At 24.6% G+C, this 13,949-nt stretch overlaps 3 protein-coding genes across 3 annotated transcripts in view; 1 reads left to right on the top strand and 2 right to left on the bottom strand.

Moving 5' to 3' along the window:
• Positions 1–13,949, top strand: part of LOC128956278 (40S ribosomal protein S3-A-like) — a 195,722-nt gene that overhangs the window by 80,575 nt on the left and 101,198 nt on the right. The gene's annotated exons all lie outside the window — the stretch shown is intronic.
• Positions 3,589–7,320, bottom strand: LOC128956267 (sarcosine dehydrogenase, mitochondrial-like). Its single transcript, XM_054301961.1, has 6 exons — positions 7,172–7,320; positions 6,960–7,073; positions 6,312–6,851; positions 5,042–5,644; positions 4,333–4,970; positions 3,589–4,246 (listed from the first exon to the last, which is right to left on the bottom strand). Exons 1-6 carry the CDS (start codon positions 7,263–7,265, stop codon positions 3,689–3,691), a joined length of 2,547 nt encoding a protein of 848 aa, XP_054157936.1. The 5' UTR covers positions 7,266–7,320; the 3' UTR covers positions 3,589–3,688.
• LOC128955596 (alkaline phosphatase-like) lies at positions 7,664–13,821 on the bottom strand. The gene is made up of 7 exons (XM_054301269.1): positions 13,693–13,821; positions 12,144–12,318; positions 10,766–10,944; positions 10,456–10,663; positions 9,843–10,289; positions 7,769–8,086; positions 7,664–7,683 (listed from the first exon to the last, which is right to left on the bottom strand). The coding sequence occupies exons 1-7, from the start codon at positions 13,804–13,806 to the stop codon at positions 7,664–7,666; spliced, it is 1,461 nt and encodes a 486-aa protein (XP_054157244.1). The 5' UTR covers positions 13,807–13,821.

Below are 13,949 nucleotides of genomic sequence, written 5' to 3'. Positions count from 1 at the left end.
ATATCACATGTTATTTCGCAAATTTTTTTTATCACAAAGTGATACCATTTTTTATTTTAAATAATAATTGGATTATTTAGAATAATAATAAAACTTTTTTTCAAACTATAAAATTTATAAACTTTATTTATTTATTATTATTATTACAAACTATAATTACAATAAAATAAATTAAAAGTCTATAGAATTTAATATTAAATTTATATAGATTTAGTATAGATAAATTATTAAATATTGTTGACAATTATTATTTTGGTTATTATATTTAAAAAAAAATGTATATGTTAATTTATACTAATTTAACATAGTGGATATTTAACTTTTCTAACATTAATATTAAGGAGATTCACATAATGTTTAAAATCAATAATTTTCTTTTACTATAAAAACAAATTAAATGTTTTTGCTATCATATTATAGAAAAAAATATTTAAAAAACTAACTCCAAAAAAGCACATACTTATAGAAATGTTTCATTTATTATTATTATAGAAATTGAAACTTATTGACAATAATTTGTATATCAAAACTAGTAAAGAGAAACAGAGTATCTATAAATTATATTACAAACACATACAATATATTTATATTGAAACAAATGTTGCAAAAAAGTGATTTTATGACAAAATATGGTATTTATAGTGTTTGATGACGAAGTGGTTCCTGACGTATGTAAGACATGGAGACAATCGTAAGGAAATAAAAAAAATATAAATTGATAATACATTAGAGTGTCGCCTAAATTGTATGCCATTTCCCTGTTTATATGATTTAGTATATTATTAAATGGCCACTGATTAGACACAAATATATGATATATATTAATATATATATATATATATATATATATATATATATATATATATATATGTTGTTGTTGGCGACAAATGCAGTTTTAAGTGGTTTTTTTCTTAAGGCCAATAATAAATGAGACAAATATATCATAGTATTCAACAACAACAAAATTGGGATTTTTTTAATAAATATTAAAAGCTTAACAAAAAAAAGTAAATGTGATTTGATTTTTAATCACATTTATTATTGAGTCTTTTAAGAAAATTATTATTAAAATTTTTTATGAAACAAACAAGTGTTGCGAAAATAATTATCATTAATTTGTAAATTATATTTACATAAACCAGTTATAACATGTTTTAATCAGTGATAGACTATATTTTTTCATATTTATAAAAAAATTAATTAATTTGAAAGATAAACAAAAATAATTTCGCAAAATAATGATCTTTAAATTCATACTCAAAAATAACATCTTTTAGTATTTTTGAAATAAACATAAAAACCAATATATTTTTTTGTAAAAAAAAATAATTTTACACTTTTATATATTTATTAATGAAATATTAATAAAAATTATTTTATTTAAAGTCATACAGTAGTAGTATTATTATTAACTAAATACTGTTATAACTAATAGCTTAAATAGTATACAAATTTTAGATATAAATCAAATGAAATAATTAATTTAATTTTGTTAAGTTGGTTGCAAATTGTTAGTATCTAAATAATGTTAAATCTACTAAGTGTATCGTTAATTTAAATAAATACCTAAATTTTAAAAAACACTATTTTAAGTATTATAAGTTATAATTTATAACAAAAAAATTTAATGTAATAACAATAATAAAGATATTAATAATTATTACATTTAAAAATTATTTTCAATGACAAAACAAAATTAGCAATTATTTTTTAAATATTTATTTAATCAACAAAACTAGACTAATTATTAAATGTAATATATATTAATAACTAATATACGTAATTAATTATATATATATATATATTAATATTTAGTAATATTGGAAATCATAAACTATAAAAAATGCATTGTAATTTTAGTATAAATAATTAATAAAAATAATTATGAATAAAGAAGATTTTCTTTTAGTATTATTAATTATGATATAATAAATAATATTATATCATAATGTATTTTATTGTTAATGCATAATATGATTGGTTTCTATCAATGAATTAAATAAAAATAATATATTATTAGATAAATTAATAAACTAATCGTAATTAATAAATAGAATAAATTACTAACAATTGTAATATAATAATTAAATTATGTTTTGTAACAATAATTAAAAAATTATTAAACTATTATTACTAAATTATTACAAAAATTAGTTATTTATTAATTAATACAAGTACAAGTAATACAAGTAATAATTAGACTCATTACATTAATTATTTGAAATAATAAACAATTAGTAAAAAATTTAATAAAATACAATATACTGTATATAACTATTATTGACTATATTTCTATCAATTAATTACACAATGTAATGTTATTATTATTGCTATAATCTATTATCAATTGTTAAACTTATTATAATGAATAGTAGATATAATAGAACCAAAAAAAATTTAAGTTGATTTACAAAAATCATATGAACTAGAAATGTGTTTATATTATAGATATAATAACAAACAAACAATAATAACAGAATCTATAATTGAAAAAATGAAAAAAAGTTTTAAAAAATCTAAAATGTATTATATTTTTAAAGTTTAATGAAATATTTTGTTTAATCTATAGTTTTGTTATTTAAAAAATTTATAATTTACAAATTTCTCAATGTTAAGGACAAAAATTTTTTAAATGTTAATTTTTAAACTAATTTTTATATATCTGTTATTTACTGAAAAAAAAATTATAAATATTAAATCGTAAATTTTTATCTATCATCACTGTTTATAATATTTACTTTGAAAATTCTCAATGATTATAGTTAAATAGTATTAACACTGTATATATTATAATATTTACATAAATATCTACCGGTATTCAAACTTTAATTAATTTTGTTGTTCGTAAAAATTATTTAAATTTTTTTTATATAATATATAATTATTGTGAATTTAACTAAATAGTTGTTAGTTATTATTGATTTTTAATTTATCACAATTATTAAATAGTTTGATGTTGCAAAAATAATGATCAATAATATAAATATTTACATAAACCAGTTTTGATATGTTATAATCAGTAAATGATTATATTTTTTTATATTTATAGTAAATAGAAATTAATTCATTTAAAAGACAAATATTTTTAATTTCACAAAATTTATTATATCATATGCCACCTTGCTTAATTATTTATTAATATATATATTTTAGATTAGAGAGACAGTAGTTATTTACAGTCAACTTGAAAACAAATTTTCTTGTTGTTATTAAAATAAGTAATATTCATTAGTAAAACATTGATCACTTAAATTAATTAATATGTAAAATAAGTTTATAATTATATGTTATTTTAATTATATTGACTATTTTTTAGGTAAAATACATTTTTTATATTAATATTTTTTTATTTAACATTTAAAAATATCAATAATAGTAATAGTATTAGTAACAAGTTATAACTCTATAGAGTACTACTACTCTATAAAGTAATAGTATACTATTAATATCACTAAATAATTTACTATTAATTATATACTGACCTAACGCTGATCTAACCTCACATTAAACTATACTCAAACACACCCACCCCTACACCCACACCCACACCCATAACCACGACTAATCTAAAAACTAATTAATATAAAATATATTTTACATAATTTTAATATAAATTATCAAAATTCTTATGTTAAATTGCATCAATGTATTGAATAATTTGATAATAAACTGCAATATTGTAATCTCATTATTGTTTACAAAAGACTTGTTCAATGATAGCCCTATTCATTTGTCCGAAGATCTCAATATCCACCTCTAATGGTAAACCATTTATATCTTTAATATGTTTGTCATATATAATACCAAAAGCCAGCATTTGTTGGTTTTTATGGGAATAAAAATTTCTGCGGACAAACCCAATGGGCCGCGACTTAAACCAAATGGGCTCTAATCCACAGACCATTACTTTGTTGTTCAATGGTTTGATCCAAACAAATCGTTTGGTTTCATCCACATCTCGATTCAGATCACTTCCGATAAAATGTTTCAATTGTTGTTTGCGTTCATTGATACATGTCTGGAGACCGGCGTCCGACAAGAAGTCATCGGATCTTAAGTCCAGACAACCGGACAGCCATTGGTTTTCATTTTTCAGCGATTCGTACGCTCTGTAACCGCCGTTAACTACAATCTTATTAGTGGTGAGTCGGGTATATATCTTAATTAAGTCGCTATTGTTTTTCACATGTAATTCCCATCCCGTATGAGACACTTGCGAAAAGCGTACCAAACGTATGATTATATCCTTAATTATATATAAGTTATATATAATTTAAATAAATAAAAAAATACTTTAATAAAATAAAACACTTATATAATACTGTATATTACATCAAACATTATTTCGCGATGTGTCCTATCATTAAAATCATTTAGCGATATATTGAAACATTGTTGAAGAACTTCCGTACTTTTTGGTCCATTTAATGACAAAATAGCCATTTCTTGTGACATATCAATAAACTCAGTGTCTTTGACACTGTCGACGATGATTACATTGCAAAACGCGGCGTACACTTGATTTGATGGCATATCAGCAGCAGTTATATAATAAGAGTTGTCATCGATTTTGTTGACAATCATTTCGGCCATTATTCCGCCTCTTTTGTTAAGCAAATAAGTGACAAAAGTGTGATTGTTTGGCACAGATTGGACATCGTTTGGGACCAATTTATTGATCACTTTCATAGCATTTACTCCAATCAATGAAAATTTGGCTTTTGATGTAAGATTGAAGAGTACGGCTTCTTCATGACAGGCTTTACACTCGTATTTAATTGCTTTCCATTGACGACACTCCTCGGGCCAGTCATATGTGTTATCCAAATCCATGTACTGTTCATAAGTTAGCGGTGAGTGTCGCTCCAAATCAAACCAATCGGGACAATGAATGCCATGTCTTTCCCGATATACACAACCGTTGGACAACAATATTTCATGCAATGAATCGGTATACGTCTCAGTTCGGGCTTTAAATAAAAATTTAACTAAAAATTAGCATAAATTTTCAAAAAAATTTGATCTGAAAATTATGACCGACCAGTAAAAGGTTCGTCAAATGGATAGATAATGCCATAATTGCGAGCGTATGCTTCCACACACCTCTCGTTAGACCAGACTTTGTTTGAAACTAAATGCTTATTAAATCGTTTGATATCATAAGCGGTTAAATCAATATCGGGTGCACCCGTAACAATCCATTTGGCCATTTGTTGGCCAATACCGCCAGACAGACTGATGCCGAACGAGTTGAATGCACTGCAATGGAAAAAACCTCTGACATTAAGATCTTCGCCTAGCAGTGGCCGGTGATCGGGTGTGAAAGACTCGGGTCCGCATGTAGTGGCCTTAATACCGGTGCTGCCGATAACGGGCATTAATTTTGCTGAATTTTCTAAATTTATGCCAAACTTATCCCAATTGAGATCAAACAGTGTAAACGGATCCAATTTGTCATTCCGATGACTGATAAGCACCGGATCCGGTTCATAGCCGCCAATACAGAAGCTCTGACCAGAAACACGCAATGCAATTGAGAGGTCGTGATCGCGGATATTTGGCGTGCGGTCAGGTTTAACGCCGTCGATCGGTTGAGTTATAACATACGAATGCTCCATAGTTTCCTGCGGTATGCTTGGTATACCTGGTTATGACAATTAAAATTAATTTAAAAAAAAAAATAAATTATCTATAATACTATGATATTATTTGTCACGTTTTATAAAGTCATTATGTATATAAAATTAATAAATATTTTTAAACACATTTATCATAAATATATATATATATATATATACTGTATATATGTACTCATGTATACATGTATTCATATTCTATGATTTCCTATAGAATTTAGTGCAGAATATTACAGAATACTATTAGAGATTATATGCTATTTTTACTAAATTTTATTAAGTCTGTATTTACATTGATAAAAATGTAAATAGTAAAACACAAAAAGGAAATTGGTTTTTAGTTGAATTTTATATTAATTATAACAACAAAAAAAACAGATTACTGTTTAACATGTTTAATAATTTTCATTTTATATAATAAAAATACATTTATAATAATTATTGTCTAGAAATTGAAGGTAAACCTCATAAAAAAATTAAATTATTTATCATTTATATATAAATACAGTATATATATATATACAATATGTAATATCTACTGTATAAATAAAGTTGTATGATTTGTCAAAAATAAAACAATATTATTTATAAAAAAAAATCTGCTGATAATGATCTAGTAAAACAACATTTTATTTACATTATATGCTATTTAGTAATTAAGTAATTTGTAATTACCTGCCAATTTTGCCACTACCGGTGCCCAAACACCGGAACAATTAACAATAACATTAGTCTTGATCTCGTGTAGACTGTTATTGTAGTCGACAGTAATGGCATTAACTTTTGATTGCCTAACACTGATTCCCTGGGATTCAGTGGTATTAATACCAATTACCGGACATTTGGTAAAGATATTAATGTTTGCCGCTTTAGTGAGAGCCGAACAGTACATATAGGGGTCAACGTAGCCGTCATTAGGGCTGTAGAGACCACCCGCCAGATCACTGTTTTTCTCATCAATCAATGGACTCAATAAGTCTATGGTCTGACGTTTGTCCAACAGATAGGACTCAATGCCGTAGTATTTGGCGATTCCGTGCAATCGTTGATATTCTTGCATACGTTGGTCGCTGTGCGCCAAAAACAGACCGCCATTGTTGATGAAACCGGTAGTTTCCACACCGGGATGTGTCAGTAATTTTTTCGACACTAAATGATGGGTTTGTGTTAACAGCTTGATGTCGGTCTCCGATGGCCTCAATCGCCAAACCAAACCTTTTTTTTGGTTAAACAATTTATTTGCACAAACAGTAATAATAACAACAACAAACTGAATCACCTGTAGATCAACTAATAATGATTGATATGTTAATTATATCTTACCGTTTGAATGCCATGTCGTACCACTGGTTATTTCATCCCTTTCCACTAATATGACATTATTATAGCCCAATTCGCTTAAATGATAAACAGTGGACAAACCAATAACTCCGCCGCCTATATAACCAAATAAATTATATAAAAATAAAATCCAAAAACAATATAATATTAAGTAAATTAGATAAAAAAATAAAATAAGTCAATAATTAGCTGACCCACAACTACAACATCACACGATTTTGGCAATACTTTTGTTGCACTCCTAGTGTTTATTGATGTTGAATAAAATCTAGCAAATTGTCGATACATTTGTTACTTTTGTAATTTTTCTGTTAAATTAAATTTGCTAGCTCATTTTATTTTGCATTTTAGTAAATTATATTTATTTTTGAAATTAAAAAAGAAATAATTAATAATTTGAAACACAGATTTATTTATTAATTTATTTTATTTACTAATAAATGTATAAAGTATTTTTTAAAAAATATTATACAATTATGTTATGTAATACATGATTGAAGTCAACTAACAAATTACAGTATTATATGTTTACATAAAATAAATGTTTTTAAAAAATATTATGTATAAATCATTTATAAGGCATTATTGATTAGATAAAAATAAATTATTGATACAAATAAATATAAATAAAATTTATTATTTTTTTTAAATAGTTTGTATAGATATAAAAAAAAGTTTAAAGACTTCTAGGTTATATAAAAATTATCTAAAAATATTTTACATATTATTAATATTTAAATAAATTACATATAAAATCAAATAAATTTGATTTAAAAAAATAATTTGTCCGCTATTTCTATAACTGGGCGATGACTTAGGTTTAGGTATTTGTTGAGATGATGGCATAAGACATTGATTGTGACACTGTTTATGACAATTATTATTATTATTGAGGTGTTGTTGTTGTTGTCTATTCAATTGTTTTTCGCACAACCACTTGAACGGACCCATACACGCGGCATAGGATATGGCGTACGGTATGAATGTCTGTTCAACAACACCGCGAAATACGTGTCCATTGACTCCCTGAGCGTAAACGGGAACGTCTTCACCGCCGTGTGTATCCCAACGCCGAGGAACTGCCGACTCTTGGATGTAATCATTGATTGCTAATTATTTAGTAGAATTAAAAAATGTAAAATTTTATATAAATAATAATAATAATTATATTTGATATGAAGTATTAACTTTTTATTTTAAAATATTTTTATTATTTTCTGGGATATAAGTCAAACAACACTTGAAATACAATACAAAGTAATTTTATTACAAACTTTTTTTTAAAAAAATAAAAATTTAAAAAATAGTTTAATCTCTCGAGTATTACTCGAAAATATATAATTTGTATTCAAATCTCAATGCAATTTTAGCTAACAATAGGTTTAACTATTATATAGATATATGATTTTGCACTTATATTATTATACTAATTTGTTCTCTACAATAATACAATACAAGATTAATTTATTTTCTATACACAGTAGTAAATGTTGTGAAAATTTTATATGTATTTTATACAATATTATAAGTTATACTGTATACACATTTTATATGATATAATAAAAAACAAAATAACAACTGTTTTATTTTATTATACAATACAATACAAAAACACTTAGAAATTGAGTTAAAAGATTAAATTCAATTAAACACACACAGACATAACAATCCAATTTTTTTGTTAGTTGTTTTGATCATCAATTCAAATAACATTTAAGTTTTTTAGATATTATAAGGGTATTTGATTTTAGTTTTATTTTCCAGAAATATATATATATATATATATAGCAGTATATATATATATATATATATATATATATATATATATATATAAAATAAAATACTAAAAATAAAAATTGTTTACAAAAAAAATCTTTTGAATCGACCGATAAGTTATGTTTGTTGTTTGACTTGAATTAAATTTTTGTCTGAATAATACTGTACTGTATATATATATAAGTTTTTAAAGTCTTTAATAATTTTAATTTTCAACTATTTATTTCATATAATATGAAATGAATTGTTTACTTTATACTACAGCAAACTAGCGGCAGATGTTGTATCAAAAAATTAACAATTCATATAAATTTTATATTTTGTATATAAAAATATAGAGTAATATATGTATTTTATAAAAATTAAATATGCATAAACTTTGTAATAACTTAATTTTTAATAAAGTTTTAATTTATATAAAAAAATATATATATATAATGTAGATTCTAATTATATACAAAAATAAAGTAAATTTTAATAATTATCATTGTTTGGTACAGTAAACTATAATAATTACAATTTTTCTAAATTAACTTTTGGTTTAAAATCAAAAATTATTATAATAAAACTTTTCAAAAATATTTTTGTTGATGAAATTTTCTCGATAATATCTAAATATAAACATTAATTATAAACTTAAATGTAGTTTTAATATACTGTGATTATGTTAAATAACTAATACTTTATAACATAACTAAAATTAAAAAAAATTAATTTTTTTGTAAATTAGTATAATTATTGAAATATATACTAAATTATTATACCGGTTATATATTCAATAGAATATTTGTTTTTTATTTATTTATAAATATAAAGATATGTGTTAACAAAATAATTAAATTATTATTGATATATTAGTTCATTGATTGAAAATAAATTTTAGTAATGAAATAGCCTATAATTAAGTTAACAGTCAGACAACATGAGGATTATGGAGTTTATGGATAGAGAGAGAGAGAGAAAGAGAGAGAGAGAGAGAGAGAGAGAGAGAGAGAGAGAGAGAGAGAGAGAGAGAGAGGTGAGATGGGTATATTCTGTATATGCAGTATATTATTGATTAGGGATAAACTGATAGTTCATAACACTTACTCGTATCCACTGTTGATATATTAATGCGTTTTCTGGTATATCCGGGACCGTTAGCGTACAGTAATGTTGTATAATGCAGTGAATCGACATCGGATGGCTTACTATCGGTGCCTAATATATGGTTTCCTCTTTTCGGTGATCCTCCAAATGTAAAGACGTGCGAATGATCTGCTGTGACCACTAATAGCGTGTTTGACGGGTGCGTCAGCTTAATGGCTGCTTGAATGGCCTCATCGAGTGCCAGTGTGTCTACCAGTGCTCGTTTGGCATTATTTAGATGATGGGCGTGATCTATACGGCCGCTCTCGACTAACAGAAAATATCCGTTCGGGTTATGTCTGAGCACTTCAATCGCTTTGGTAGTCATCTCAGCCAGTGATGGCTCACCAGTTGGTCCATCCGTTTCGCGATCCACTTCATGGGCCATATGATTGTGGCTGAATAGGCCTGTCAATAGTCAATAGTCAATAGTATAGTCAATAGCACACCGTTAGCAATAAAAGACATTCATTCATTATTCATTAAATTACTACTAAATGATTCAATAGGACAGGTGTCACAGTCAATGAATGAATGAATTAGTAGGTCTTAGAGATTGGTAGGTAATGCTAACCGAGCAGATAATCAATATGTGTAGTATTAAGACTGTCAAACTCGAGCTTATTCTTGACATAACTAGCCTTTAGGTCTCTATCTTTTTTATCCCGGAGCCAATTGTCAATCAGATTACGATTGTCTAATCTGCGTCCAAATTCATTAGGCCGTTGAGTAGACCAATCCATTGCACTTATGAAATGCCGGCGCCCTCCTCCCAGAATCACCTATAATAATAACAAAAAGTCACATAAATATCATATACTTAAATTAATATTAATATAAGATTTTATTATTTGTGGACAGGTAGGTAGTTAATTGGTACAGACATTGAGATCCCTTCCCGGATACTCTTCAACCAGTTGTCGGGCAATGTCTTTGCACTGAGTTCTGGCATTTGGTGGCAGTTTGTCATCACTTTCCCAGTATCTGCTGGCGCTGTGGGCATAGAGTGCCGCTGGTGTGGCGTGTGTTACACGAGTGGTCGTCACTATTCCCGTTGCTTTGCCTAAAAATAGTAACAAATAATAATATATATATTTTTTTGTTTATTATTGTTTTTAATATAATATAATATTTTGTATACATATGTATAGTATATTGAATATGTTTGCCTAACTCTCTCTCTCTCTCTCTCTCTCTCTCTCTCTCTCTCTACTACAGTATATAATTGTTGTATTTTTATTTATCATACATTTTCCATAAAACTTTTTACTCAACGCATCATTGATTGATCACATATGTAACATAACTTTACAAATATAATTAGTTTTTTTTCAACTCATCCATTAAGTTAGTTGTTTACTTGAAGTTTTTGTTGCTGATAATTCAAATCATCAATTTTATGGATCAAACAAATTTTCAATACAAATACCAATATTAATAAAGTATTATAAACAAATTACTTTTACTATAATATAAACTAATTTATGAATTTTATGAATTTGTAATTTTTTTTGTTTGTGATCACAATTTGATTCAATTTTGTTTCTATTGTAAATCAATAATAATTTATAATTTACATTTTTTTAATCATAAAATAAATCAAGTTTTATATTAATTTTCATTCAAAATATATTGATATTTTGTCAATACTGAATATAAAATATTTATAAATGTTAATATATTTTTAATTATTAAAATATTTAGTGAGAAATTTCATACATTTATGGTTTGTTTAATAAAATTTATATAAAAAATTTGTTTTTTTAATCTTAACAATTATATCAGTTCATTGAATATTGATTTTATAAATTAATAATCTTAAGATTTTATTTAATAAATTAGTTTCTAAACTTATACTTAAATACATTAATTTAAAAATAACTTTACTTATGATCGGAGTCTTTCATTTCACTAAAATCATCATTAATTATATAAGACATAACTTTTTTTGTGTGTGTATGTAATACATGAGATTTATGGCTTATAACTTTCATTAGTGTTGTACAGTATTATCCTATTTATCATCTAATATGCATTTTTGTTTGCTATTTGTTAGTTTGTCATCCTTTAGAAACTAATAATAATAAGATTAGTTTTGTAAATTATATTAAATTGTAATATAGAGTAAAAATAATGAATCTACTAATATAATACATAATTTATAATTTAACTTTAGTTACACAACAAACACAATAAAAACAACTATAATAATTAAAAAAAACAAATATTGAATACAAATTTTTTTTAATTTTTAGTACAAACCTTCCTCTAGAGCCCAGTCGGCTATACTTTTAACTCGTGAATTAAATGATGAATGACAGTCCTCGTAGAAGCCATTCTCGTCCAAACCGATTGTCTCATACCTGGCCTTTACGCCATTCAACAATGCTGTAGCACAGGCACCTGAGTCGCCCACCTGACTATCTATGGTATAGGTCTGTATATATATATATATATATATATCAGATATTTAGTATATTATTTACGCTATAACACTACTACTATGAATAGATATTGTTGGACTCAAGTGTTTCATTAATGTATAAGTATTTGGCAAATAAATTATTTATATAACAAAACATATACAGTATATAATAGTTTATATATATATAATTATTTAGTCGAGTGGACATGTTTTTTATATTTTGCAACTATAAAAAACAAGTTTACTATCAATTTGTGTCCAATTTATACAAAAGACAGCAGCAATTCATATATAAATTTTCTATTAAAACACTCAGTTTTTTTGTATCCTAACTGACTGACTGTATAAGAATTTTCAATATATATAAAAATAAATCTAATTTGAGAAATCTTTCTGGAAATTTTATTTATCCATAATTTACACTTTTGTTTTGTAGGCTTATATTATAGTAATTGATGCACTTTAATTGTATTGTTTATTATTTGATTTACCACCTATTAATTACCTAATAAATAATATTTTAAAATTTTGAATTTTTCCATTATTTTTTTTGTCTAAAATAACTTGTAATAAGTTTTCTATGAAACTTACTAATAGTAAATTTATTTATTTTTATTTTATTATAATAAACTAATAGCTTGTTTTCTATTATTGAATTTAATTTATTTTTCATGAGTTTCTCTTTTTTTTAATTCTTTTGAACTTAATTTTCCTAAAACTTAATTGCTTTTCATTACATATTTATTAACATTAAATAAATAAATAATTTATTTATTTCTGTATGAGTATAAACTATATATATGTATAAAATTCTCGTTAATTATAATTAATTAAATAATCAAGATCGTATAGATTAAATTTTTATATTGTGCTGAAATAATTTTTTTGTTTTATTAATTAATTTTTTTTTTAAATCAGATAAAATGTTTTAAGATGAATAATAATTATTATATATAAAGTAAATTACTTTTAACAATAATAATGTACAATATTTTTTTTAGTTGCAATAAAATATAGTTAAATATAATTGTATGCTAATTAATTTTATTAGAAAATTTAATCAAATTAATTAAGTAACAAAAAGTATTTTACACGAAACTAATAATTATTGTTTTATTTTATTTTTTTTTTTGCATTTTACTGTATATTGTAATATACTTCAGTTACTAAATAAAAAGCAAATTTTTATATTACTAAATTCATGTCTAAATACATTGATTTATTTTTTGTTATTTTTTGATCATTATATATACACTTGGATATCAGTGACTAATTAATTTAAATATATATAAAAATATTTTTAATTAACGACAAAAAAACAAGTTTTAACTCTGTTTGATCAACACATGTAATGTTAATACTGATTAATTGATTGACTGGACTGACCTTTGAAAGTGCAATGTTTGGGAAGTCATCAAACGATAGCTGGTGTTCCTCACCGGACAGTCCTAACTGTTGGCCTTTCAGAATGCGAGCCGCCGTTACGGTCGTAATGCCCATACCGTCGCCAATAAATAGTATAATATTTTTGGCCGCTGTTGTAAACTGTCGATCCCATTGACGGCTATTATCGCCATCATTGTGACCATCATCTGCTACGACATTATTTCTTATGAGTTGAGACTTTGCCAACTCATACCAAT

Source organism: Oppia nitens, unplaced genomic scaffold (genome assembly GCF_028296485.1).
Source record: "Oppia nitens isolate AA-2021 unplaced genomic scaffold, nextdenovo-longstitch-racon4-pilon3 scaffold2_pilon_pilon_pilon, whole genome shotgun sequence".
Lineage (NCBI taxonomy): Eukaryota > Metazoa > Arthropoda > Arachnida > Sarcoptiformes > Oppiidae > Oppia > Oppia nitens.
The sequence above is the reverse complement of the archived record's forward strand: the minus strand, read 5'-3'. Positions and strand labels throughout refer to the sequence as shown.

What these genes read in the sequence shown, in the direction of transcription:
- LOC128956267 (XM_054301961.1), bottom strand. Translation starts at nt 7,265, where the DNA reads ATGTATCGACAATTTGCTAGATTTTATTCAACATCAATAAACACTAGG. An exon ending in GGTAGTGGCAAAATTGGCAG is followed by an intron (nt 5,645 to 6,311) that starts GTAATTACAAAT and finishes TGTCATAACCAG; the next exon opens with GTATACCAAGCATACCGCAG. An exon ending in ATCGCGAAATAATGTTTGAT is followed by an intron (nt 4,247 to 4,332) that starts GTAATATACAGT and finishes TATATAATTAAG; the next exon opens with GATATAATCATACGTTTGGT.
- LOC128955596 (XM_054301269.1), bottom strand. Translation starts at nt 13,806, where the DNA reads ATGGGCATTACGACCGTAACGGCGGCTCGCATTCTGAAAGGCCAACAG. An exon ending in ATCCGGGAAGGGATCTCAAT is followed by an intron (nt 10,664 to 10,765) that starts GTCTGTACCAAT and finishes TTATTATTATAG; the next exon opens with GTGATTCTGGGAGGAGGGCG. An exon ending in TATATCAACAGTGGATACGA is followed by an intron (nt 8,087 to 9,842) that starts GTAAGTGTTATG and finishes CTAAATAATTAG; the next exon opens with CAATCAATGATTACATCCAA.